Source organism: Rhynchophorus ferrugineus, unplaced genomic scaffold (assembly GCF_030347505.1).
Source record: "Rhynchophorus ferrugineus isolate W39M unplaced genomic scaffold, kcgeb_rfMv2 rfM9, whole genome shotgun sequence".
NCBI lineage: Eukaryota > Metazoa > Arthropoda > Insecta > Coleoptera > Curculionidae > Rhynchophorus > Rhynchophorus ferrugineus.
This window is the reverse complement of record NW_027472588.1, coordinates 5,506,108-5,533,979: the sequence shown is the minus strand read 5'-3', so window position 1 is coordinate 5,533,979 and position 27,872 is coordinate 5,506,108. Positions and strand designations below refer to the sequence as shown.

The 27,872-nt window shown below is 31.0% G+C and overlaps 1 protein-coding gene across 3 annotated transcripts; it reads left to right on the top strand.

The window, feature by feature from the left end:
• LOC143203222 (uncharacterized) lies at positions 1-27,003 on the top strand. Of its 3 annotated transcripts, none has more exons than XM_076415364.1 (3): positions 1-289; positions 15,398-15,568; positions 26,241-27,003. In XM_076415364.1, the coding sequence occupies exons 2-3, from the start codon at positions 15,403-15,405 to the stop codon at positions 26,426-26,428; spliced, it is 354 nt and encodes a 117-aa protein (XP_076271479.1). In that variant the 5' UTR covers positions 1-289; positions 15,398-15,402; the 3' UTR covers positions 26,429-27,003. The 3 variants fall into 3 exon arrangements, with proteins under 3 accessions (XP_076271479.1, XP_076271482.1, XP_076271480.1); XM_076415367.1 differs by lacking the exon at positions 1-289 and adding an exon at positions 1,641-2,041; XM_076415365.1 differs by lacking the exon at positions 1-289 and adding an exon at positions 7,088-7,221.
• The last annotated feature ends 869 nt before the right edge of the window (positions 27,004-27,872 follow it).

Below are 27,872 nucleotides of genomic sequence, written 5' to 3'. Positions count from 1 at the left end.
CGCTAGACTGTTGTCTCGCGTTCGCAACACAAACCAACCCAGTGAATAACGGGTGGGTACCCGATTCGCTTTCAACTTTTTAACGACAATCGCGTATCGTTCCGTACGTCATCCTGGAATCCCGTCACAGCGAAAAGGAGAATAGGCGTTGGTAAAAATCCTGTCGACGACAAAGCCTAGTCATCTAGATGAAGACGGTGTTTAAAAAGCCGTTGTAATGTGCTATTCGGAAGGATCCTCGCCTCGTTGCATTTAACTTGATCGTGTTCGCGATCCTGTTAAAGTCGATGTAAGTATAATCGGTGTCGTTATCCCGAGGGAAAATTGTTGTTGTGGGAAGCGTGTTAAAAAATTTCTTGTTAGTATAGTAGTAATTATCGGATACTAATGTTCATCTTCTATTTTTATGATATATTAAAATAAGGGAAAATGAATGAATTTGTTTTTAAGTAGTTCATAGATATATTCTTTTTTATAAATATATCTCTTATGATATATAAAAATAAGAGAGAATAATGATACGATTTTAAGTAGTTGATGGAAATATTCTCTAATATCTAGTATCTCTAAGCGTGTGTAAAAGTTTTTCTTGTTAGTGTACCAGTAATTGTCGAAAACTTATATTTATCTATTTTTATGATATATAAAAATAAGAGAAAATAATGATACTGATTTTAAGTAGTTGATGGAAATATTCTTCTTTTTTATGGATGTATACCTCATTATCTCTCCTGAAGGAATATTTCCTTGTGGGAAGCCTTTTTATATTTTAATTTTGTTAGTATCCTAGCAATTGTCGAATACTGATATGTATCTATTTCTCTGATATATAGAAATCAGACTAATGAAACTCTTTTTAAGTAGTTGATAGATATATTCTATTTTATAAATATATTCCTTATTGTATCTCCTGAGGGAATATTTCCTTGTGGGAAGCCTGTTTATATTTTAATTTTGTTAGTATCCTAGTAATTGTCGAATACTTATACTTATATATAATATATATATATATATATATATATATATATATATATATATATATATATATATATATATATATATATATTTCTCTGAATAACACAAAAATAATGAAACTGTTTTGAAGTAGTTGTTATATATAGTCGTTTTTTTAATAGGTATATTCCTTATCGTCTCTCCCGAGGGAATATATCCTTGTTTTGCGAAGCGTGTTTACATTTTAATTTTGTTAGTGTCCTAGAAATTGCCGAATACCGATATTTATCTATTTTTCTGATATATAAAAATTAGAGAAAACTAATGAAACTGTATTTAAGTAGTTATTAGATACTAGATTATTTTAATGCCTGTTTAAAATGAAATACACGCAAACAATTAATAAATATCTGTATCTGATTTTAAATGTCAGCGTTATATATGATCAGCTAATATAAATGCAAATACAAATCATCTCATAAAACCACAAACATTAAGTAATCGACACATATACATAAACCCAGCCAGATTGCGTTACATAACACGCAAAAAAACACATTTATTCGGTTACCTAACCCCGATATTTTTTCGCGAATAGAAAAAAGAAAGTATTTAGCTGGTAATAGCGGCGTTTTTAACATCGCACTTTCATTCAGTGGCCGCAGAGCCGCGTCATTAGTCGCCCGGTTTATTTCGGCCAAAGAAAAAGGTACTAAAACAAATGCCTGTATTTACGCTGCCATTATTCTCGCAAAAAAGTCGATAAAACGTGTTCCCATTCATTTTCGGTCTCAACGTAAAACAATTGTGAGCAAAGCCTTCTTGATTATGGTGCGAGCCATGTGTTAATCGATCGTTTCGGAGACAAGAATGCGTCAAGTTCGTTGTGTATCACGTCCGTTCTCAAGGTATTCCAAAAATGATTAAATTGTTATAAAGGAAAGCGTGAGTAAGCCAATTCGAAAGGAATGTGTTTACATATTCATTGTATATCGTTGAATAACAATTGAACATTTTAATATGGTTCCGTATTATTTTCGTGCACAGTATTATTTTGTTATTTAAGTACTTGCTGGCAGTATATTCGGTGAGTGAAAATGTAATCCACGTATTTTATTTTGTATTAAATTATTTTGTTTTTAACTATGACTAACAAACATATAATAATTAAGTGATATAAAGTTGCTCAGTTTGCATATATTTTGTTAAACCATATATTGATCGTTGAATTGCGATCGAAATTCGATCACAATTAAATAATTAAGTTAATGATGTTTCTCTTATAACAGAGTAAATGTCCCTATATTAAAACACATTAAAACTACTATATCAAGAACTAACACACACTATCCTTTTTTAAATGGCATTTAATTAAATATAATTTCTTTAATTATTACATTTCAATAATTAAGTATTGATTTAATTAATTTAATTATAATTAATTTAATTATAATTATTTAATTTAATTTAATTATATCTTAAGTTTAAATTACTAGGCCACTAAACTATTTTCAGAACTGTAACAACTTCAGAGCATCATATATAAGTATACATGATCCTTCTTTACTTTTATGTTCTAAATATAAATATGGAACTAAAATATATTTTTTTCAAAACTTAGGTCAATAAAGTAAATAATCAAGATATTGATACAAAGATCAAAAAATATTATATAGTCATATATATCTTATTACATTAATCGTTACACAACTTAATTTTTATGAATGCTTTAAAATGTTTACAAATTTACTGTTAATAATTCCTAATTCCTTCTGTTTGTCCCATGTGGTCCATCTAGGCAAATTATGTAGTTAGTTTCATTTTAACTGATGGATATTTTCACTACTTCATTTATGTATTCATATTCATCTCTTTTATCCATATTTCTCACTTACAATATATATTACAAAAACAATAGATACACCCTGCTGATAATTTCTTTACTTAAAATTCTAAAGGAAATTGCTTTAAAAATAGCTCATTTTTAGTTTGCTTTTATGGCTTTCGTTTATCTACTGTTTTGTATTTGTTATTGTATCCCGCATGGGGCATGACAGCTCACCAAAAAAATGAGAAAGTAAACTTCTGAGAAGCTATTTTATATGATGCAAAATTTAACCTATTTATAACCTGCAATATGCAGTTAGGGCAAAAATTAATACCACTAAAACGTACAAAACAATCTTAATGAGCTTTAGAATTGGCTCTAGAATGATGATATATTATGTATTCAGAAATATACCAATTACAATCAGTTCAATTTCAGTTAAGCAAGAACAATTTTTCTTAACTATACTCTGATCACCAGACATCAAGCAGAAAATAGTGATCAATAGTGATAAAAAAGAAAATAATGATCACAAAAACATAAAATAATTTCGAAATTCTAAATATCTTGTAGACGAGGGACGATTTTTGATGTTTTCGAATTTTGTTGATATATACCGGGGGGATATGTTAAAGATATTGAGATATATAGAAGACGTTAATTTGTTATCTCTACAAATGTGCCTACAATGTAACATTATTTGTTCATACTTTTCTTAAGCAATTTTTTATCCCACCTTACCACAACTCCAACAATATTTAATTGTTTCAACAATAGGAGAATAACCAAAAATAATACAAAATCTTGAACAAAACTGCTTGAAATTAATATGAAAATAATGCATTAACATTAACTGCCGAGTCTGGCCTTGTAAGATTTAATATATATGTCCACTTCTTTTTACTGAAAAGTTTATTGAAAGAATATTAATTATTATGTTTAGACATTAAAATATGGATTGCACTCTCCACACCTAACACATAATAGTATAACTTAATAATTTAGTTTTAGCAATACTTATAACTTAATTAAAAATACAATGAAAATATTATTACATTTTTTCTTATAACATAACCTATGAATTTTACTTGTATTTTAATATGTTGACATCATATCTGTTTCAGAATTTCTCTCATCTTTTATAAAGTATGATAAATAGAATAATACACTTTTGTAATTTTTATTTGAATGGGTTGATTAATAATCTGAATTCTCTGAATTTAAAATGATTCTACAGTTATTCATCAACATATATTAGAAGTCTGAGTAATATATATAAATATATATATATATATATATTTTTTTTTTTTGTTTTATACATAAAATGAAATATGACTACTCTGTCGGATATGTTGATATAATTTGTACATAAAACATGATAAAAACACAGTATCCATCTATTATCAAGTACTTACATATCTCTTATGAAGAAATTCAGACTCATATCCATTTGACCATCATGTTTCACATCGAAAAAATGATAAAAGAACAAGTCAAGTACAACTTCTAGGTTTACTGTGAATTAGTTATACAATTTAAATACATGCATTTGTGACATAATTATTATTCTTGGATAGTTTAAAACATTATGAAACAATTCGTGTTAATATTTGTTATACATATTCCTGATGATTGTTACACATAAAATACCGCGAAATTTAATAAAATAAATATTATCTAATTAGATTGAATTTTTAAAATTATAAATACTTGTATCATAAAAAAACTGAATGAGGCATTTTTATCGAAAGCTATTTCAACTTTATCTAAAGAGCCTAAGGATCACACCATATGAAATAATCAAACAAACGTTATCATTTCAATTATTTTTATAAAAATGCACCATTTTTTTTAGTTTTATCGATAAAATATGAACAAACAATTATGAAATTCAAAATGTAGATATCGTTCTGCATCATTTTTTGCTTTTAAAATCATTCAAGCACAAACAGAATATTCTGAGCACGTTTTAATTAGCTTTCTCCATTGCTACATTCATATTGACGCATGAATCTAGAAAATCCCGAAATATAAGAAACAAGCATTATACATTTAAATAACATCAATGCTCTGAAATTCTGTAATTTCCTACCGGTATAAAATAAAAAAATTATCAATTTTTTACATGTCTTATATTATATATAACTAGAATAAAATTTATATTCAAAGTAAAAGTCACGTCATCATTAATGCATATTTTCATTAATAAAAATGTTCGATTTCGATCGCAATGTTGAGATACCTGCTGCATCAATCATCCATTGATCATTATTTATTAACAAACCTGAAAAGATGTATACTGAATAAATTTAAGATTTTCTATGAAGTCATATACGGCTTATATAAAAGTATACAACAAAATCAAGTTAATTTATTGGCGAAACCGGAAACTTTACAGGTAACGCGACATGTTTTAACAAATATTGAGGTTTTATTCTTCCTGTCACCTAATATGAGTTAGAAAAATATCAATGTCAATTAAATATTTATCACCGCAGGATATATAATCAGAAAGAAATTTTAGAATATTATACTATTAAATAGTCGTACATATAAGTATTTTTTTACTATATCCAATATAGAAAGGTACAATAACTACTAATGCAATAATCATGTAATAAAGCTGGATACTTTTTGCCCTATAGGTCGCTTCACAAATTACAGGAAAGTGAATAAGATAAGAAAGATATTCTATGAAGTCATATACGGCTTATATAAAAGTATACAATAAAATCAAGTTCATTTATTGGCGAAACCGGAAACTTTACAGGTGACGCGACATGTTTTAACAAATATTGAGGTTTTATTCTTCCTGTCACCTAATATGAGTTGGAAAAATATCAAGATCATGAAGAATTTTTCAATTAAATATTTATCACCGCAGGATATATAATCAGAAGGAAATTTTAGAATATTATACTATTAAATAGTCGTAGATATAAGTATTTTTTACTATATCCAATATAGAAAGGTACAATAACTACTAATGCAATAATCATGTAATAAAGCTGGATACTTTTTGCCCTATAGGTCGCTTCACAGATTACAGGAAAGTGAATAAGATAAGAAAAATATATTCGAGAACATAACTAAAATCTGACTAAAAATTATAAAGTTGTAATGTGTAATATAAATAAAATTAGAAGCACAGTGTAATTCTTAAAACTCACGTAATGACAGATAATTTAAAATGTAACTAGTTATTTAACACTGTTTGGTAAGGTATGTTAAAGTTGTATGTATCAACATTAGTATCATTATTTATGGTGTTTATTAAAAACTAAATGTGTAGATATATACGTCTGATTAGACACTGTTGCAGATAATAGTGTATATGTTTGGAGCCTACAAAATATAAAGATCAGAGGTATATAAAGAAAGAAGAATCTAGTTATATAAGATACATTTATGTATCAATACATCATCATATACATATCATACATCAATATTATGTAAATAAACATTGAATAAATCGGTATTAAAATACACCATATACTTGGTTTAAAGTTATTTTGTACATACGTCATTTAAATTTGTGACATACATCTAATCGTTGCAATGTTGTCTGATCATCTCTGAGTTTTAGTTTAGTTGGCATTGACATAGAACAAAATTCAAATTTAAATAAAATAATTGAACAAAAATGTTATCAAATATAATTTATCTTAACATTATAGTAAATCAAAAAACTACAATTATTTATACACCCATAGTAGTTTATAGATTAGAGTTATAACTTCGTATTACCATTGCTTTCAAGAATTTTGCATACGTCTGATAATCGGACGACCTTGACAGGCTCGTTCGTTTACGCGTTCGAACTAATCAGACAGCATTATGTCACTTTTTAACGTTAAAATTAAAAAAGGAAAACGTTAAAAGAACGTTGGCCGGTTGAAAACCTGTAATATTAATATTTTGAAGAATTTTGCGGACATTTGGCAACCGGACAACATCAGATAGCATTGTATCTCTTTTTAACTAGAATAAAATGAGAAGGAAAATATTGCCTGAGTCTATTTACGAATTTACAAAATGTGGCAGCCAATATAAAAATATGTTTTACTTAAGTTTTTGAATCTTTCAATCTCAAGTTTTGTTATGTTTGCACGTTTCGAGCAACCTTCGTAACAGAATGTACAAATAATAACAATAAATATAAATTATATAAGAAATATGTATACGAATCAGGTGATTTAATTCGTAATCGCACATTTCCGTAATATTTGTTTGACCGATATGAACATCAAGATAACAATATAAATTAGCTCGCTGCTAAAGTGCTGATAACGAAATAATCGCGAAATATAGCGCCAAACCTTGAGCTTGACTCGACGGTTTAGACACACAGTATTCGACGTTACTTCGACGCCAGACGTCGAATCGAGTCACTATTTTCTGTAACGGTGTCGCGTTCTACCAGTCATTCAGTGACAAAGGTGAGTTCTGTTTTAATTGCAGCGAGATACTCGACAATTTACATTGACACATCATAATTTCGTGTTAAGTTGTTAAAAAATCCTACTAAATTTTGTTTCTTCGACGATTCAACAGCCAAATTAATCATCCCTGTGATTAGGCTTCATATTTTATTTAATTATTTTACTCGTTGACATTTCGCCTACGTTTTTGTATAATTGAAATGTAAATTAGCTATTGTTTGAAAAATATTATGTTAATCGTATATTCGTTAGTTTATTAAAGCGTTAAAACAATGGGTCTTGTTTTGTATTTAGTGCTAAATTACGGTGATCAAAAAATAGTAAGACAGTCCCTTCAATTTTGTCGGGTTTTCAGTTTTGGTCCGAGGGACGCAAATCAGGAAAATGGGGCGGTTGGGGAACTATATGATATGATATGAATGATCAGCCCGTAGAGTTGGTCCCTTGAAATGGGCGAAATTATATTTTCTATTAAGAGTTTGATTTGGCTGAAGGAATTGATAGAAGAATATTAAGATTCGTGATGGAAAAGAGTCATTATATCCATTTGATTATTGTAATTATTGTGACATTTTTTGCTATAAAATATACAAAGAGAGTATCTTATGTAGAACCTACGAAAAACAAATAAATAAGAAGAATAAAACGTTTTCCGAATTGGCGAATCTATTCGGAACGTTTTATTTTGTTGGCGATTTTCTGAAATGAATATAAATATGAGCAAAATATGAGTATTTATACCGTATGGTTTTTTTAAATTTATGTATAATAATACTTGAATTTATCAGATAAATAAAGTGTAATAACTTATTGTAGCAGTATAACTTATTATCTATGAAAACATGAATCAGTTAAGTGGTTGTCATCTCTGGTTAGCTATAAGTTTTTAATATTTTTAATATATATATATATATATATATATATATATTTATATATATATTTTATATATATATTTTATATATATATTTTCTATGCCCGGAATTAGAAGCTTTAGTATCAAGTATTTAGTTGACAAAGCGGTTTCAATATTTCATAGCTAGGTGACTTAAAGCAACTTCAGGGCAACTTATAGCATGAACTGCGAATGTTTTTTGCCAGAACTCTATTGAGCCCTCAACCATTTTCAATTTAACATCGACTAATCGAATGAATTAAAAAATCAGAGCCTAAAATCTCACCAAAATTCTATACACTGCGTCAGTTATGAAACATTCTAGTTTTATACAGGCTATATTATTATGAATACGTCTATTAAACAATATATTTACAGTCTCTTTATTTACAATAAAAACATGACCAGGATAATAGACATGATTTAGTATAATAGGCAGCGGTTTGAGAAACGGAATAACAACATAACTGAACCTAAAAAATTGGCTTTATATTCTCAGTTTGTTACTTGTTAAGAACTGTGGTTCAGATTGGTAAAACTGTGTGATAAAAATAATAATATGGTCATCTTATTAGGTCGACTAAAACAAATCTAGCGCCCAAACAATTTTAATATTTTAATGAACTTCCATCAGTAAAAATACCCACCAAAATGCCTTAAAATATTTTCTATCTATAAAGGGAGAAAATCGTGTCGGTGACTGTGAGTTTTCCAAAAGGTTTCCGCCGAGGCACGTCTTTGCTTTTGCTTATCTTTTATTTCGTCGTTTATATGGCTCTATCCGACAAGATTTTTCCATTAAGGCCTAAAATTACTTGTGTTAAACCAAAAGATGGAAACGTGTCACCAGACGTGATAGAATTAGTTGTTTCAGATAGACGTTGAAGGAAATTATCCATTTACCTTTCTTTATTTTCTTTTAGAAACCAATATTTAAGCTAAATATAAAATAGAATAAATATTACTGTGATAAAAATTATAATAATAAGATTTTTTTAAACAAAATATAATCAGAGGTTGTAAAATTAAATTTGTCTGGCACTCTAAGTTTAGAAACAATAAATTTAACTCAATATTTTTTCCACTGTTGGTTGTTAAAGTCCTAAATGAGCTGAGTTTAAGGAACAGTTAATGTAAAGAGAAAGTACAGAAATGTGAAGCAATAAAATGAAGAATGAAGAACAATTAAAAATATGACTTACATCATTGTCAACATCTTTAGATTTATATTAGTTTATAGATTCTTGTGGTTTCTGATCACATAAACTGTACAGTTCTCTGTGATATTAAGTACTTGCTGTATTTTCATTTGCTGTTATTATTTATATATTATTATTTACATTATATATTGATGAAAATGACAACTTAAACAATGTTAACCTAACTTTTTTGATATTTTATTTTTACAAAAGACAAAAGAAGAAACGGTTGTTTTTTTCTAAAAATTGAAATTTCTTCTAAAACCAGCGAACTGACTAGGTATACCGCCTTCTGAACGGATTCTACTAGTTCAGTTCTATGCAGAACTGTTTCAAAATTCTCAAAAAACGCGAAAATAGTTCAATCATTTTGTCTCTATCGAACTAACATCGTTATTTCTGCACGGTAACGCTATGTTTCCAGAAACATTGAAAAGTCGTTCGATCAATAGAAAAGAAAGCCGGCTCAGTTGGCTTAGTGGTAAAGACGACAGGACGGTCTTCCTACTGTTTTGACTTTTTGACTATTTTTATTTTTATTTATTTTATTTATCGATATATTGATATTTTTTCGGTATAACTACCTTAAAGTGATAAAATAACCACAATACATGCAAGGGCCTAATATGTTTAAGGTTGAGGAAAAGCTAGTTTCGGTTTCTCTTATTAGATGGCTTTAGAGTAGCATATCTCTAGTAATACTTGTTCAATGAGGTATGTTGAAAGATAAACGTTCGTCGGTAGAACATTATAAATGCAAAATTGTTATTTCTGGTGGTGGGACTGCTGTCATTTCTTCCTCAGCCTGAAGTTATTGCGGTTTTAACATAGGGATTCTAAAAGATCATTATACATTCGAAAAAAGAAAAATGCAGCGCAATATTGGAACGATTTTTAAGCGAAAATTCGATTACTTAAAATTGATAATGTCGCGGGATTTAAACGTTTGATTGATGGCGGATTTTTATATTGGCCCTTGTGGAGTTGCCCTACAAGAAAATATCAATTTTTCTAAATTGTCGCCATCAAAGAGAATAAAAAAGCTCCGATATCACATGGAACTGATAAATGCCCGAGTTCGGAAAAAAGCCTCCGGTTTTCAATTTCTGGAAGGGCCGCCGCTAACAAAGAAATTTATTGATGGTTTTCTTTTTTTCCCAGCGGCAGATTCTTTTTATCTGTTTTTTACAGGCATTCGAGTAAGATATCGTTCAGATAAAATAATGTCGGACTGACGAAATGATGGCGAAGTATGATGTCGATATTTCTGCGGCCGCAAGTGGATCAACCGTCAAGATAAAATAGGTCGTACTATAACAACAGAGACTTCCTGGAAATGGCGTTTGATTGGCTTGACACATAATAACAATAAGGTGATAATAATAATGAGAAAAATTTAATATAAACATATGATTTATATTAATTGGAAAAAAATCTACAAGTTGTCGTCTCAATAAATATTATATATCATTATAGTTTTCTATATTAAATTGTTCAATAAGTTATAGCACTATTCATTTAATGATGAGTATAGAGCTGGGCATTTCGGGCGAATTTACACAGAATTTTCAATGTTTGCCGCATGACCTTCAGTACGACGAAGGGAGAAGCCACCAATCGGGTCAACAAATTTGAGCCAGAGTGGGAAAAACTGGCGGGATTATGAATGACACAGGTTGAATGACAAATATGTGTTCAATATTTATTAATGATTAATAATAATACATATAAAATAACAGGTGGAGCAAAAGTCCCGCTACCATATTTTATTATGGATAAATATACGCCACAAGAACGAGTGGAAATAGTGACAATATTTATTGAAAATAATCGTTCCATTATTGCCACTGAGCGGAAATGCGTCAAAAATATCCTAATCGTCCAGTGCCTCACAAGACCACGATTTATCGTTCACATGCGAATTTTTGACAGTACAAAACGACAGCAGAGAGGCCTCGCTCTGGCAGACAACGGACATCTCGTAACGCTGAAAATGTGGCTCTGGTGCGCGATAGTGTTCTAGAATCTCCAGAAACATCAATTCGAAGACGCGTTTCCCAGTTACACATTTCTGCACATAGTTTAAGGTGAATTTTGAAAACTAATTTGAAAATTTTGCCGTAATAAAAATTCAATTAGTCCAAAAAATGCTACCGAGAGATCCTGATCGACGAGTTGAGTACAGTAATGCAATCCTAAGGCTGTCTGGTGAAACTGAATATTTTTGTCTAAATTGATAATGAATGATGAAGTTCATTCTCAGGTCAATAAACAGAACAACGGTTTTGGGAAACAGAGAATCCTTAATTAATTCATGAAACAACATTGCATTCACTAAAAACAACCGTATAATGTGGTATTCGTGCTGGAAACATCATTGGTCCCTATTTTTTTGAAAATTACCAAGGTGTTGCAGTTACTGTTGCTACTGAACTGTACCAAGTCAAGATTCGAAATGTTCTTGTGTCTGAAATGGAAGAGCAAGGACTAGAGGACATGTGGTTTCAGCAAGATATGGCCACAACACATATAGCTCGTTCAATAATTCAATTATTGAATGACGTTTTTTCCAGGAAGACTAACTTCGCGAAGTGTCGATTTAGCATGGCCAGCCAGATCTTCGAATTTAACAACACTATACATTTTCTTATTTTTTTTTTAAATCAAAATTTGATGTGAATAATCACCAAACTATCAACATCACCAACATCTTAAAGACATTATTCGTCACGAAACTGAAGAAAGTCTGCCTCAGATGTTGCAGGATGTCATGAAAAATACCTTAAAAAGAGACGAAAGTTGCATAGCGAATCGCGGTCATCATTTAGCCGAAATAATTTCTCAATAATAACGAAAAAAAAAAAACGTAAAGATCAAATAAACTTTTTATGAAAACCAAACTGACTTATTTTTTCTTTGAGCAAAATTACAGGCAATAAAAATGATAGCGGGACTTTTGCCCCACGTTGTAATAATCTTATTTGAAATCGCTCCTTTCAATTTTATCGGGTTTCAGTTTTGGTCCGATGAACTTAAATCAGTAAAATAAGACGGCTGGGGTGATACGTGATATTATTGGGTGATGTGTTAAATTTTTGATGAAAAATTTAAGTTGCCAGTCCATAGTGTTGGTCTCCTGCAAATATTATCTTAAAACTTATCGAAATGTAAAGGAACCCAACTTTCGGCCAATTAGATACGTGAAAATTACTATGTAAAAAACATTTCATTCACCGAAAGTTAATCTATTATTCATTCCATGTTTCAGATAATAAATAATATTTCGTCCCAATAATGATTGATTGAAATGTTCGTCGAAAATTACAAAAATAACTCCTACATTAATATTTCAGTTAATGCGATATCGAAAAAAATACGTAAAACTCTTAATAAATTACACATCGATTTGGGTGAATCCTTTGAAGCTTATCAAATTTATTGATCGAAAAATAAATAGCTATATGTTTTTCTTTGTAAAATTTAGAAAAAGGTAAAGCTTTAAATCCGTTAATATAGGTTAAAATGATACAACACTATCAGAACATTGATATAATATAAATATTTAGTATTAAAGAGATAGACTGTCGTGACTTTTTGAGTGTTTTATTTGAAATGGAAGTTTTATTTTAAATTATTGTTATTTTTTTTTAATTTCTCACTATTTTCTGGTGGTTTTCGTTTCCATACTAAAAAACAAATTTAAAAATGATGTCATTCAGTCAGTTTATGTGACCCAATGACCAGAACAACTGATAGTGGGAATTAAGTGAGTTGACTTTGAATTGTGAACACTGCTTTAAGCTTACATTTTTTATCATGTATCAGCATTTGAGTGCAAGACACTAATGCAACAGCCATAGTAGATAGGAGTATATCTTACTCAACAAATGTCTCTGGATTTGGCGCGTACGCTTACTGGGCTCCATTGATTTTTGACACAGAGGATAATAAAAGTTTGGGGCATGGGTATATACAGCTTCCTTTACTTAGTCTTTTTTTACATCTAAATTACTTTTTTATAGATATACACAGTGTTGGTAAATAATTGATTTAATGTTGAAACTATATATATGGAAGGAAATAAACATTTTTTAAAATAACACATTTTATTTGAAAAATTATTGTATAAAATGAAGTAATAAAAATAATGCCTATATAACTCTCTAGTTTTATAAAAACACGATATTAAATTAACTTCATATTTGAACAATTAACAAGAACTGCAAGAGCCATATAAATAAACATTACCTCAAAAAAGACCAAAATCGTTTAGATCAAACCCAGGCAATATAGTTAAACCCAAACGAAAAAGCCACTACTATATATGAAAGCAATGAATTTCTCATAAAAATCTGCAAATATGATCAGCTATGATCGCTACTATTTTTGATCCATAAACCCCATTAATGAATTGACTACCTCGAACTTTCGATTAAGATATTGTATATTTACTAGCCTAAAACGAATGGATGATCGTACTTTTAAGCTGAACTATATCTCAGTCAATACACCAATATTTTTACAAAACAGTCATTTATTTACCTATACTCTTGTATATTAATGCATTGTATTTTCATTGTCATTAGGTCATTAGGGTGTCGTTGATAGTTTTATATATTGTTTATTTGATCCAGGTCTACTTTTATTGGCAAATTTAATTATTTCATAGTATCACTGTACACTTTCTTACACCTTAGCAAAATGCTGTCTAATTTCTTCTTCTCTGATTCTCTGAATTTTACATTCCTCGTCTTTCACCCTCAACGCTATTTTCTCATTCTAGCTACATCTCACCTATAACATAAATATTCAATCATTGATAAAATATAGTATGTTTATAATTAATGTCCAATTATTAGCCGTTACTGTAATTTTTGCTACTATTTTTGATGGAAAAACCTCATTAATGACTTGACTAATTCCATCACAACAAGAATCATTTTCTTCTCTGTTCTTTTTAGCATTAAAGTTTGGTTGATAATAATATATAAATATCATCATTTATATTTAAATGATATTGAAATAGTTCATTCTTTAACATGGTTTCCTCGAAATTTATTTTATGTACTTTAAGCTATTCCTTAGTTGCAGCCTCGAAGGCTTTTTTGTACTTGTTAGGATTTTCTCCATCAGTGTACTATATGTATATGGTAGATATGGTGCATTGTACATAACTGATGGTTCCTCCAAGTTCTTTAAAAGCTGGTTTTCAAACTACTGCAAAAACAAGTTATTTTTCAAAAATCCATTGTAATCACCCTTAGCTTCAGAGGAAAATACTAATTCTGCATCAGGAATACAACCATTCCTGTTTCCAGCATGAAGAACTATTTGTCTGCAATGAACTATTAATAAATGTTATGACTAATCGATAGTCACTCATGTCTCATTTAAATATATAAATAGATATGATAATTTTTCCTTGATTTTGTTATATGTTTTTAAAAATTGTATTATTTTATACATCTTTGCAAGTTCCTTTAAGCCCCTTCGTGGGATATCTTTACACCAGTTGAATCAAATATAGAATATATAGAATCATTTTCTTCTCTGTTCTCTTTAGGATGAAATTTTAGTTGATAATAATGATTGGTTGATAAAAATGATATGTTGTAAATTTGGCAGCTAATATTCCCACTACAAATAAAATTGATGCTGTTTGGATCGTATAACTATCAAAGGTTTAACCTTATTTTCTACACTTACCCTTGTTCTTCCGTATTTTAAAACCAATGTATGTTAAACCACCAAGAATAACACAAAAATTTAATTATTATTACTATAAAATTATTAATGTAACACAAAATCTAAATATTCAAGATTTTTTTATTGCATTGACTTCATCGACTGTACCGGTAGAGTCGACAAGTTTTGGATTGGTTTTCTATGCGGGATAGTGCGCATGTGCCAAATCCGGAGATATTTTTTATGGAATGTATCCTGTAGATGGGTAGTAGTTATTTTTCAGATATTTTTGACTTGAAATTGTTTTTGTAATGTATATACGCAATGGACGCACATTATTGTTAAAGTTATTTATTTGAACTAGTCCCTAAAATAAACGTTGTTTCCATTATTTCAGATACAATGGAAAAAGAAGAGCCTGTTGCTTATATGACATGGGTGTACTTGGGGATCCTGATGACCTTTATTAAGTATTACTCAGCGACAGCAAGCAGAATAGTTTATAGGATTTCTAACCTGGCGAAAGTCGTTGCTTCCAAGCTAGTGTCCAATAAATTTTCCCAGGAAGGTAGGCTATTAATTACTGACAATTTTTCATTTATTGTTCGTTTATTATTGTTTTTTTCTGTTACTAACTTGTTAAGTTCGACTTTTTTGGCATATGTCTACACAAAATAATAATTAATAAATAATAATTTGTCAATTTCTTCTTCAATATGTCTGATCGAGCTCACACAAACCGAAGGTGTTATTTTCGACAATGCTTCTTTCCATAAATCCAGACAGTTCTGGTTTGAATATCCTCCCTGACCTGAATGTTTATTGTATTAATTCTTTGCAATACCCCATATCCGCTCAATTGAATTAAATATGCAGTGATAGGGAGGAGACGTAATACTCTGAGGCCATAACGTTCAATAATCTAATCTAGTCTATATATTTTCTCAGGCCTATTAATAAAGTAAATTACATAAAACGCAATTTAATAATTAATTTATATTTACCGAGTAACAATTTGAAATAGTTCACTCTTTAACATGGTTTCCTCTAAACTTATTTTATGTGCTTTAAGCCATTCCTTAATTGCAGCCTTTGTTGATGCACTTGTTGGGATTTTCCCCACCAGTTTACTATATATATGGTAGATATGGCGCATTGTACATAATAATAGCTGATGGTTCTTCGAAGTTCTTTAAAAGCTGGTTTTCAAAATACTGCAAAAACAAGTTATTGTTCATTTATCCATGGTAATCACCCTTAGCTTCAGAGGAAAATACTAATTCTGCACCAGGAATACAACCATTCCTGTTTCCAGCATGAAGAACTATATGTATGCAATGAACTATTAATAAATGTTATGACTAACAAAACCTAATCGATAGTTATTCATGTCTCATTTAAATATATAAATTGATATAATAATTGTGCCTTGATTTTGTTATATGTTTTTAAAAATTGTATTATTTTAAAGGAAATCTCTGGAAGTTCCATTAAATCCCTTCGTGGGATATCTTTACACCACTTGCTATATATATTTTATGGCTATATATATTTTGGCTTTTTATGGATAGTTTCCAGACTAAAAATTTTCTCTGAAATAATTGTACTAAGTTATGTTTTGATTGGAAAAACTACTTACTGTTTTTATACATTTCGTATATTTGATGTCTGATACAGTTAACATCAAGCTGATCTTGATTCGTCACTTGTTTCGCATAAACACGGTTTCTTTTTGGTGAATTTAAGACTATATAGTTTTTTATATTTTGAGATATCTTAGTGACCGTTTCCGTACTAATATTCAGTGCAGCTATAATATTTTCAATAGAAACCGCGGCGAAACTTTTGACAGACACATATTGATCACGTGTGACACTACTGTTTTGAATAGACTATATGTGTCAAATCATATCATTGCATACTTCTGATACAAAAAGCCGTAATGATTTTCCGGTACACTTGGTATCTCATGTTCACCTTTGGATCTGTTGGAATAGGGCACTATTATGATCATGCCCGTCTAACCATGAAATGACGGTAAATCCTGCAATTAATTGACCAGACCAAACTCGAGAATGCCCAGAAAATCGCGTATTTTTATTTTCCATTTTGTTGAATAAACACGATGCTAGAACACGAATGAATATATCGGGATAAAGAGAACGGGTCCCGGAAAAAAGTACGCCAATAAATAAACTTTTTTTTTATGGTTAAATAAACATAAGTTAAATAAACAGGTTCCAGATATGTTTAGGAGAATGCAAATATGAGCGACCGAAAGTATTAATAAAAAAAGCTTTTTGGGAAATTGGAAAAATACGTTTTTCTGTGTGGTTGACGGTCGTGTATGCGAACGTGTAGGTCGATGAATTGATGGAACCCCGTTGTTTATCTGTCCTGACGCATCTGTTGTTAGAACCACGAATTTTTCGAGTTTAAGAAAAGCTAGCAGATAATTTACACCTTTTTTACCCTTTATCTCATACAAGGGATAAATAAAATAGTATTCAACAGTGTTTTCCATTTGACGGGTTGCGACCCGGTATCGGGCCGTTAAAATAAATACCAGCTTGCAGCAACAGTTGATAGTACTTGAGCTAGCAACGTAGAGAAAACGAAATAAAAAAAATTCAGGTAAGCTAATCCTTAACAAGCCGGTTTGAGTGATAGAGTAGTAAAGGCGACAGCATGGTCCTCCTACTGTTGCGATAGTCGCGAGTTCGACTCCTGCTGGGACATGATCGTAAATTTATGTTTGTCATTGCCCTTAGGCAAGAGTGCACAATCCGACAAGAAAAATGATCCTAGTCACGCCAGTAACCAGGTTGGGTAAGACCGGATGTCTTCTGGGATGATTTCTATGTTGGTCACCGGCCAGTCGGTAGACTTAATGCTGAGGACCATTGTTTGGAGCCCACGTTAAACTGTAGGTCCAGTCCAAATAAACTTCTAGTTGGTAAAAGAAGACTTTAAAGTCACGCCAGTAACCAGGCTGGGTAAGACCGGATGTCTTCTGGGATGATTTCTAAGTTGGTCACTCGGCAGTCTGTAGTCTTAATGCCGAGGACTGTTCGGAGCACACGTTAAACTGTAGGTCCAGTCCAGATAAACCCTCGTAGGCAAAAGGAGACTGTAAAATATAAAAAAGTCTTTTGGTATTTTATGTCCTTCACTCTCTCGGTCAGCACCACAGCCCATATGGCAGGGGTTTCATTTACCAGTGCGAATCGTATCTGTACAAGAAAAAATATTCAATTTTATATATTTTATGCAATTATACAAGATATTTTTTCACCAAAATTACACAAAACTATTAAAATTAATTACTAAAATAAACCAAACCTTTGAAATTAAGTACCAATTTAAGAAGTTATTAACAAAATTATCCAGCCTTAATAAATTTAACAATTGAGTATTTTGCCTTTACAGGTACGATGCGTACGAAAGATCAGCTTATCTGAAATTCTCTCTCAAAAACAAATGTTACATTCAATCCGGCTTTATGGGCACAGATAACCAACCATTATGTGTAATTTTCCATGTCAAACGCTCAAACGAATCAAAATCTTCAAAGTTGCGGCGGCATTTGGAACAAAAACATCCTGACTACAAAGAAAAGCCAAAAGGGTTATTCGTAAATAAGAAGAAAGAGTTAAATAATAGTAGTAGTAATAACTTTGATGATAGTTTGATGTAGCTTGTTTTAATTTTGCATTTCTAACTATATTTGTTCCTTTTATTCCTTCTCTTTTGCTCTTGATGGAACGTATTCATTTTGTTGCACACGTTTGTTAATATTTCTAATTAATACTAATAATATTATAATTAGCACTTCTAACTATTACTATTTCTCAATAAAACATTGTGAAAAATTGCTAACATATTTTCTTGAGTTGAGACCGTAAATGTTATATTTTCTTCATTTTGTTTTATTTTTTTAATTTGTTTCGTTTTCCCTAATAGTAGAAAGCTAAACTATCAGGGAATTAAGATTGAAGAATGATAACTACTAGATAAGCTAGATGACTGAAACACTTTAAAGGAAATTTTGCGCTCGTGAATCCCATTATAGATATTTGATATATATAACAATGCAAGGTATGTGGGCTGCTCATCAAACAAAAAATAAATCATGAAAATATGAACTTTTTTACTGATTTAGCATTTCGGTGAAATCAGACAGTAAAGTTCGAAAAACCTGGATGTTCAATTTAACAAATTCTTGTATTGGTATTATTGCAGAATCATTTATTTTCACTATTTGTTGCATTTGTTATAGGAAAATAAAAAGGGTTCAACAATGTCAGAGAAGCTTTGTGTTAATTGTATGACTCTAGAGGGAAGGTATTTTTAATAGCCAGAATGATTTTTTTTCAGTGGCTAAAACAATGTCATTTACGTTAAATGAATAACTTTCAAACTAATCTGTTTTTTCACACCATAAAGCCCATTATCAGTAACAGAGTCATTTTAATCAAATCCAATTACCCTCTAGTGTAAAATGATTTTTAGACACACCTACCTGTTTCGCTATTAACTTCAACAGATTCATACAATTAATCCACCTAGCGGGCAACCGTGAAATTCAAATTAACACCGTCGTCAACTATTTTCCTACCACCCTCTTATCGGCCCATCGCTTAACACTTCGGCATAATAACCAGTCATAGTTCTTTAATGGAGGCGTATAATAATTAACGGCGATTTTCTACTAGCTAGAATAGTTGAAGATCAATTAAAATTGCCTTTTTCTTTCTCATTAGATAAATAGGAGTGAACATAAACAACTAACATATATACTACCCTTGAAAAGTTTGGAATCATCATATTTTTAATTGGCAAAGAAGTTCTACAATAAATCTTAATTAATAATTTTTTTAAATTAATTGGTTTTAAATGATTTTAAATAAACATGTTGGTATTGCAGATACTCGTGTATTATGACTACAAATGTTACAATACCCTCAATTCTTGATTTCTTAGAATTGTCTGTTTTAGTCATTCCCTTTATATTGAATATTTTGTAATATTTTAAATATTTACAATTTACAGTTTACAATACAAGACATACTAGTCCCTAACCTAATATAATGTCATTAAAATCAAGAAATAGCTTAACCAATGGAAAATAACTCTTTGTCGGTAAAATATTGTGATGAAAACAGACTACAAGAGGAACATGCAAAATACCTGAGCTTTTGCTTGGACCATGTGTTAACTTGGCAGAATCACATTTGGAGCAAACAGAAACAACTTAACAGGTGGTATCTATAGTATAAATCGGTTAACAGGACGTCAGTCCCATTTAAGCAATTAGAGCGAAATTATAGTATACAGATCTATCATCAGGCTAATTTAGATGTACAATATTCAATTATGGAGCAAAACAATATGGAAATATTGGAAAGGTTTCAGAGTAAGGTTTTACTATACATGTATTGATTTACTTTAGTTAAACTTTTGAGATATAAAACATAAATAATAAATTGCGGGACCCTTAAAAAACGTATTGTTCGCGTCTGTTTTTCATTAACATTTTTGTTTAACGACCTGTAGCTTTGTTTTGTCCTCGTTATATTCGGACACAACAAAGCGATTGCCGAACAATCAGCAATCCGAAATTAGTCCTTCCACGTAACCTTTTTCCCATTTTGCGAACCCTCGCCGCGTCATCAAACGGTTTTAGCCCGATTATTATTCGAATTTCTCTCATCAGAGTGCGAATGAAGTAAACAAAAATAAAACCGTCCGGATATGTGTAGCGTTCGTCGACCAGCGAGGAGACAGCAATTAACTAGGCCGTTATAAACCGACCCTTTGGGAAATCACGCCAAAAACGAGAAAAAAACCGTATAAATAAAAACAACGGGACCACTGTTTGTAGGATACGACGTAATTAGTTTTCGCTCCGCTACTAATCGATCACGCCGTTTGCTGTAAGTCATCAAGAATGTACGTTGGAGTGAAATAAGGACATCAAGTTACAGTCTCTTGTAATCGATATAGGATGTATCTTATAGGATATAAGATTACATGATTCATAATTTAACACTGAAATAAAGAGAAATGTATTGGAACTTAATTGGAAGAAAGTCTAAATTATCCGTACAAAATAAGTTGTTGTAACAGGTTCAATTGACCTGAAATCCCCGGCCTGACACATAGATGGCGCTACTAGAAGTATGTCCATATGTTTTTATGGTTAGCCCTAAACCTCAAAAGATACGTGTATCAATTTTACAGCATTTGAGTGAAGTAACTTCTGTTATTGTGAAAAAAATGGATAAAAAGGAATTTCGTGTGTTGATAAAATACTACTTTTTGAAGAGAAAAAATACAGTTGAAGCAAAAAGAAAAAGTTGAGTCTCATGGAGTCCTTATATCTTGTTTCTAATCTCTTAATTTGCTTTATGACGGTTGTAATCTCTCCTAATGATGGCCTGGGTTTAAGTAATTGTTGTTATAGTATCTGGGTCCATCCAGTAGACTTTATTCTTAAATGCACAAATGAATTCTTGTACAACAGCAACTCATAGAATTATTTATAGGGATAATTTAGATTTTCTTAAAAATAACCAATACAGTTTTTTGTATTTTAATTAAGGTTCTTTTATTTACTTCTTGAGCTGCTTCTTCCAACCAAGTTTGCGCCGAGACTCTTTATTCTCCATATCTAGGTCCACTTAGTAATATTACTATTTGCGAGTTACATTTTCCTGGTTGCTTCTTAGTTTTTATCTCTATATCTTCATATGTCGGAACACGTGGTAATCAGAAGGAGCAAGGTAATATGTTTCCACCGGTTTTGTGACATGTGGTCGAGCATGCTGAATAATAACATTGTTGTTCCTTTGCTTGTATTCAGGCCGTTTTTCACGGAGGGCTCGGCTCAAACGCATCTATTGTAGTCGATAGCGATCCCCAGTGGTGGTTTTGTTTGGTTTTATTATCTTGGAGCCATGGATATTCGACTTTGCCGTTGATTTTGATACATAACCATATGGTTCCCATGGTGTTTATCATAGTTTTCATCGCCAGTAACAATACGATCCAAAAAATCTTTCCGATATTGCTGTTGAAGGAGCATTTCACACATGACCAAATACGTTTCAATGTATCTTGGCATTAATTCATACGGCACAAAATAACCAAGCTTTTGTATCATTCCCATGTTCTTCAGATAGTTGGACATTGTTTCTTGTTTTACCTTCGACAGTTCTGCATATACTTCTTGTGTTCTACTCGGATCATCATCAAGTAAAGCCTTCAAATCCTGGTCTTCATTTTTTGGCTGCCCGGAAAGCTCTTTGTCTTCGGTGTCGAAATCACCATTTTTAAAACGTCGAAATCAATATTCCTGGACGTCTCACAGGATGTTGACTGGTTTTACTGATTCATTAGCACCGTACTCGTCTTGCTTGTGTATTAATTCAAGTACAACATAACAGTAGTAATAAATTAATTTGTAAATTAAGATTTTACTAAACATATCTAATGTAAGATGTAATTAATTAAAAATGTTAACTTCTCATTCGTTTCATTGGATATATTATTACCCACTAGTGATTTAGAAATGGTTAATAAAACATAGTATGTTAGGAGAATGGAAACAACGGAAAAAAAGAAAGGTAATTTCAGTGCTGCCGCGGTCTCGAAAGGCCGCTGCCACGCTAGTTTAATAAAGAATACCTGTTGCTCGTAACTCAACTAGATTTTATACAAACGTATCGAGACAAAGCGGCATTGTGTTCAGTTGGGTTTCAAAAATGGATATTAAACTTTAAAACGGGTCGTTTTTGTAAGGATTTTCGTTGTAAAACGGACGCATTGTTTTGAGTAGATTGAATGTTTTGAAGAGCTTGTTTGGAAAAAAATTAATTACATATTTTATGTACTTTCAGGTCAATACTTCATCAAACCATTATATCATGTTGTTATCATATTAACTGATTAACATATTCACAGTAAGAGGTTATGATCATGAATATACCGTTTTGATGTTGATGTGGATAGCTTTTCTGGACTAATTCATAAGTTTTTGCCCTTTAGATTGTCGTTAGGTAGGTCCACTTTTCAATACCAATCACAATATGGTACAGAAACCTTTTCGTTTTGTCTGTTAAATATAAGCAATGACATAAAATTGTCCCAAATGCCATTGTTGTAGTAGCCATTTACACTCTGAGTCTTTTTTGGATCTTTACTTTTGCATGTAAACGTCTGGAAACGTAAAATCTTGATAATACAATACATTAATATTAAAAGAACTTGCCGTCAGTTCAAATACTATACAATTATACAGTCTCATTTAAAACTTCAAAAATCTTGTCGTATTATTGAACATCCGCTGGAAACGTAACATACAAGTATTAGCAATCTTGTATCAATATAACTCCTTTCTGCTATTCAAGTCTTGAGTCGTGTGAGCTCTAAAGACGGTTATAAGTTGTATGGAGTAATTGTAAAAATAAAAATCATATCTGAAGAAAATATGTGATGAGACCGATTCGATAACTCTAATCCCCCATAATAATATATCATAGATGATCCTTAAGGGCGCCATAAATTGATGCGTTTGAGATAAGTATTGGAGAAAATAAACGAAGTATTACAGGTTCATCAGAGGGCCTGGCTAAATCTTTCTGAAGCCCGTGGAAATATCTAAAACATTGGTTGAATGAAAAGCTACATCGGTCGTGTTTGCCAAACATCGTTTCTTTCATTATTTGGTACATTATTTCTTACAAAGAACTCAAACATTTTTCTAAATGAAGCTTCATAGTAACACAAGTACAGTTACATACAATTACAGATATATGTCGTTACAATAATTCAATCTTTACTACCTTCTATATGATCAGAAGTGTAACAAAATATTTATATTATAATCCTACTCGATTTTAATCACGTGAACTAGATCATCCACCAGTGAATTACAATATTCTGAAGAAGTGGTAGAAGTGTTACAGTATTTATCATTTCTTTTTCGAATTTTCCGTCCTTGGTAATAAAATCCAGGTTTCCTTTAGCTGTTCTTATGAGAGTTTTTCAAAACGTTTTCAATCCTTTTCCACTTAAACAAGAATAATTACTTATTGACTAATTGAAAATAATTATTATGCTGGGAATTGCTAATTAGTAATCCTGACATTATTTTTCAATAATATATACAAAAGGTATAAAATAATACGTAGGGGAATGATCACAAAACAACATAAATATTTGAAATATAATTAGGTGGCACGTGTGAGGTCGAGGCATGTCTTAAAACGCACGCGATGTATAGTTTGTAGTAGTTTGTTTTACTAGTTATTTTTATTTCTTAATATAATATTACTAGTCGTTAGCGACTGACTGACAATTTGTCTTTATAATATTTTAAAACTAGGTAGTTATCTAGGAAGGCCTATTGGTATTTACTTAATCTCTAATAAAATAAAATTTAACAACACTATATAGTGTTTTTATCATTTAGAGAACTTCGCCGTTTATATGGAAGTGAGGACTTTCCTCATATATGACAGTTGGAAATCCAAGGTCCCGGTAATCATTCTTATAGTATCAGGGTACATCCACAATGCTTCTCAGCCCAATGTTTCACAGTTTCAGTATTCTCTTCTACAGCATCAACTTATGTATGGATAATTTACGTACCTGTGCTGACACTAACAAGGGTGAAATTAAAAATACATATGAAAGATAAGAAGAATTTGTAATTATCCCAACAATATATCATAGTACTGATGAATAATAGTACCGATATATAATTGTCTCGACAGATATTGATAATATAAATAACAACGACAATGGCGGTCAATAACTATGATAGAATAACCATGGCTAATAACAATCTTAGTTATTGTCATAGAATTAAGAAATTTAGAAGCGCACCGCCTATGTTAAAAATTGGTTCTAAGTATGACAGTTAGTTATGGCGGGAAATTAAAAATGTAAAGTAAAAAATTTTAGCGGGAAATGAAAAAACAATCTTTTAATTTCGCACAATTACATTAACTTTCCTTGACCTTCCTTGACCACAAAGACATTGATATAATCACAGAGATATCTCCACTACCCAAAACACGTAATCCACTGATATTATCTTCTCTCTAATATTTAAAACAAACCTCAAACAAACATTAAAATAAGATAATATAACTATTAATGGTTCTGTTGTATTATTTTTTAGAATCAACTAAATTAACAACCTACCTAAATTGAGGAATATTTTATCAAATATAACAACTGCAGTTCGGTCTGTACAGTCAAGTTTCTGAACTTACCACCAAAATTAGAGGTTAGTCCAGCAACAAAAAGGAACCTTATTCAGTATCTGCATTAATGTTCTTCTAGAAGGCAAGCAGAATATCTTCGATAGCAGTTTATATCCTCTGTCACTGCATTTCAATAAGGATAAGGCCATTAGTTTTTCATCCAACCTGAAATGAAGCTGATGGGACAGGCTGGGTTATCTGTAAATGAACATATACATTTCAAGTTAGAACCTCCATTCTCTAATAGTAAACATAAGTTTCTCATTATGTACTTACTATGGGTCTTCTTGGCGTAGAAGAATTTCCTATATATCTATCGGCCTGAGCCTAAAAGTTATTTGATTGTAATATTGCCTTTGGGGGCATATTTTCCTTGTCTTGTAGTAAAGCTAAAGAATCTCAATAAATATTGCTTAATTATTTCAATAAAATAAGTCATTACTATTTAACAAAATATTTACTATTTAAATTACAAGTAAGAATTACATCTTGTTTCAGCCATGGCTTTCCACATTTTGGTCTGCAGTCTTCATCTTTAAAATGATTACAAACTTTCCTGGACCTACATAGGAGATCATAAGAGATCTCCTTACGTTTTTTTTATTACACTAATAAATTAAAAAACACAGAATAATATAAAGTAATTATTAAATATACATAAAAATAATATATCGAAAATATCACCTAAAAATGGCCGTTAACTGCTTGGGTTAGAATTATTAATACCCAAGCCGAACGAGAGAGAAACACACATATAGCTGTTGCATTTTTTATTTACATTTGGCCGCGTAACGGGGAGTCCGAAAAGCTTAAACATGGGACCCGATTTTTCCATATAACTTTCACTTCTAAATTTCTTTATTCCATGGTTATTGTTTTTGTTCTTTCTTAAGGGAGAACATTTTCAAGGAAAGCTGAAGAAAAAAGTCGTTCTTACATTTTTCTAACACTTTTTTTTATTTTCAGAAATAATTCGTAACATAGAATGCCTGACCGATAAAATGTTGACCTTCCTCTCCAACACAACCACGTACCTGTTGAACATCAGTAGCAACCTCTGCTTCGCTGTCGTCATAGTTCTTCTGATTGCGAAGCACGCGCTCAGACGTGTGGAATCCCAAAACTGGAAGTATTACGCGGTGACGGTATCATAGAAACTATATTCTGCGATGAACATTGCGGTATTTGCGTAACTTTCCTTTCGAATAATGGGGAGAAAGTTGTTTGTCGGTTATCGTGCGACCGATTTGCAATCGAATAGATTTGGTGGAAGATTTACTATATTTATGTAATATGCCACAGTGGAGTGACATTCAATTTACGTTATTTCGTGAACAGAACTAAATGGTTCAAGTAATAGACTAGTATTTTCAATAATTCGACTAAGAACAATTTATAAAATAGTTTACAATAGACGGAAACGGTTCAAAAATAATATAGCAACACAATAGGAAATAAACCCAAAAGTATATGGTTTGAAAGAAACCATAATTGTATTAATTGAAAACTATTCTATTATATGTAAATTTTTCTTAGTCAACGATATAACATACGTGACTATAAACTATATATAAATTTTAGTATAGGTGAAAGTATCTTACATTTTAAATCTTGATGTTAACATATTTTCTCGAAATTTTCTTATATAAATTCTATTGATTGAATATGAGACTGAGCTGTTCATGTGTACATTTATTTCTTGTTGTAAAATAAACACTTGTTATTTGTAGACATTATTTTTTATTTCTCCTTTATACATATAATTTTTCTGTCCTTATACAACGTGCGGCAAAAGTCCCGTTACCTTTTATGCAGTTTCCATTGAGCTACCTGTTGGACCCGGTTGTGAATCTAAACCATTCTGGAATGTATATAAACACATAAATGACATAAAATTTAGTCCAATCCTTTAGCAGGAATTCAGTGACATATATAGAGTGGGGCAGAATTCCCGCTACCCGCTATTTTGATTTCACATTAAACTGGAGCAAAAGTCCCTTTACCATTTTGATTGCGCGTCATCTTAGTTAAGTAACGTTAAGCTCAGTTTCACTTTAACCGTTGTGTTGTGTAGACGTAAAAATTTTATTATGGATAAATATACGCCACAAGAACGAGCAGAAATAGTGACAAACAATATTTGTTGAAAATAATCATTCCATTATTGCCACTCAGCGGAAGTTGTGTCAAAAATCGACAGTACGGCACGACAGCAGACATGTCTCGTTCAATGAGCAATGAAGCATATTTTCTTCTCAGTGATTACATCAATAAACAGAACAGTCGGTTTTGGGGAACACAGAATCCTCAATTAATTCATGAAACATCATTGCATCCACTAAAAACAACTGTATGGCGTGGTATTCATACTGGAAACATCATTGGTGCCTATTATTTTGAAAATGACCAAGGTGTTGCAGTTACTATTACTGCTGAACGTACCAAGACATGATTCTAAATTTTCTAAAATGGAAGAGCATGAACTACATTGCTTTTGCTGAAATATGCCGTTTCAACAAAATTAGACCACACCACACACAGCTCGTTCAACAATTTAATTATTGAATGACGTTTTTCCACGAAGACTAATAAATAAAG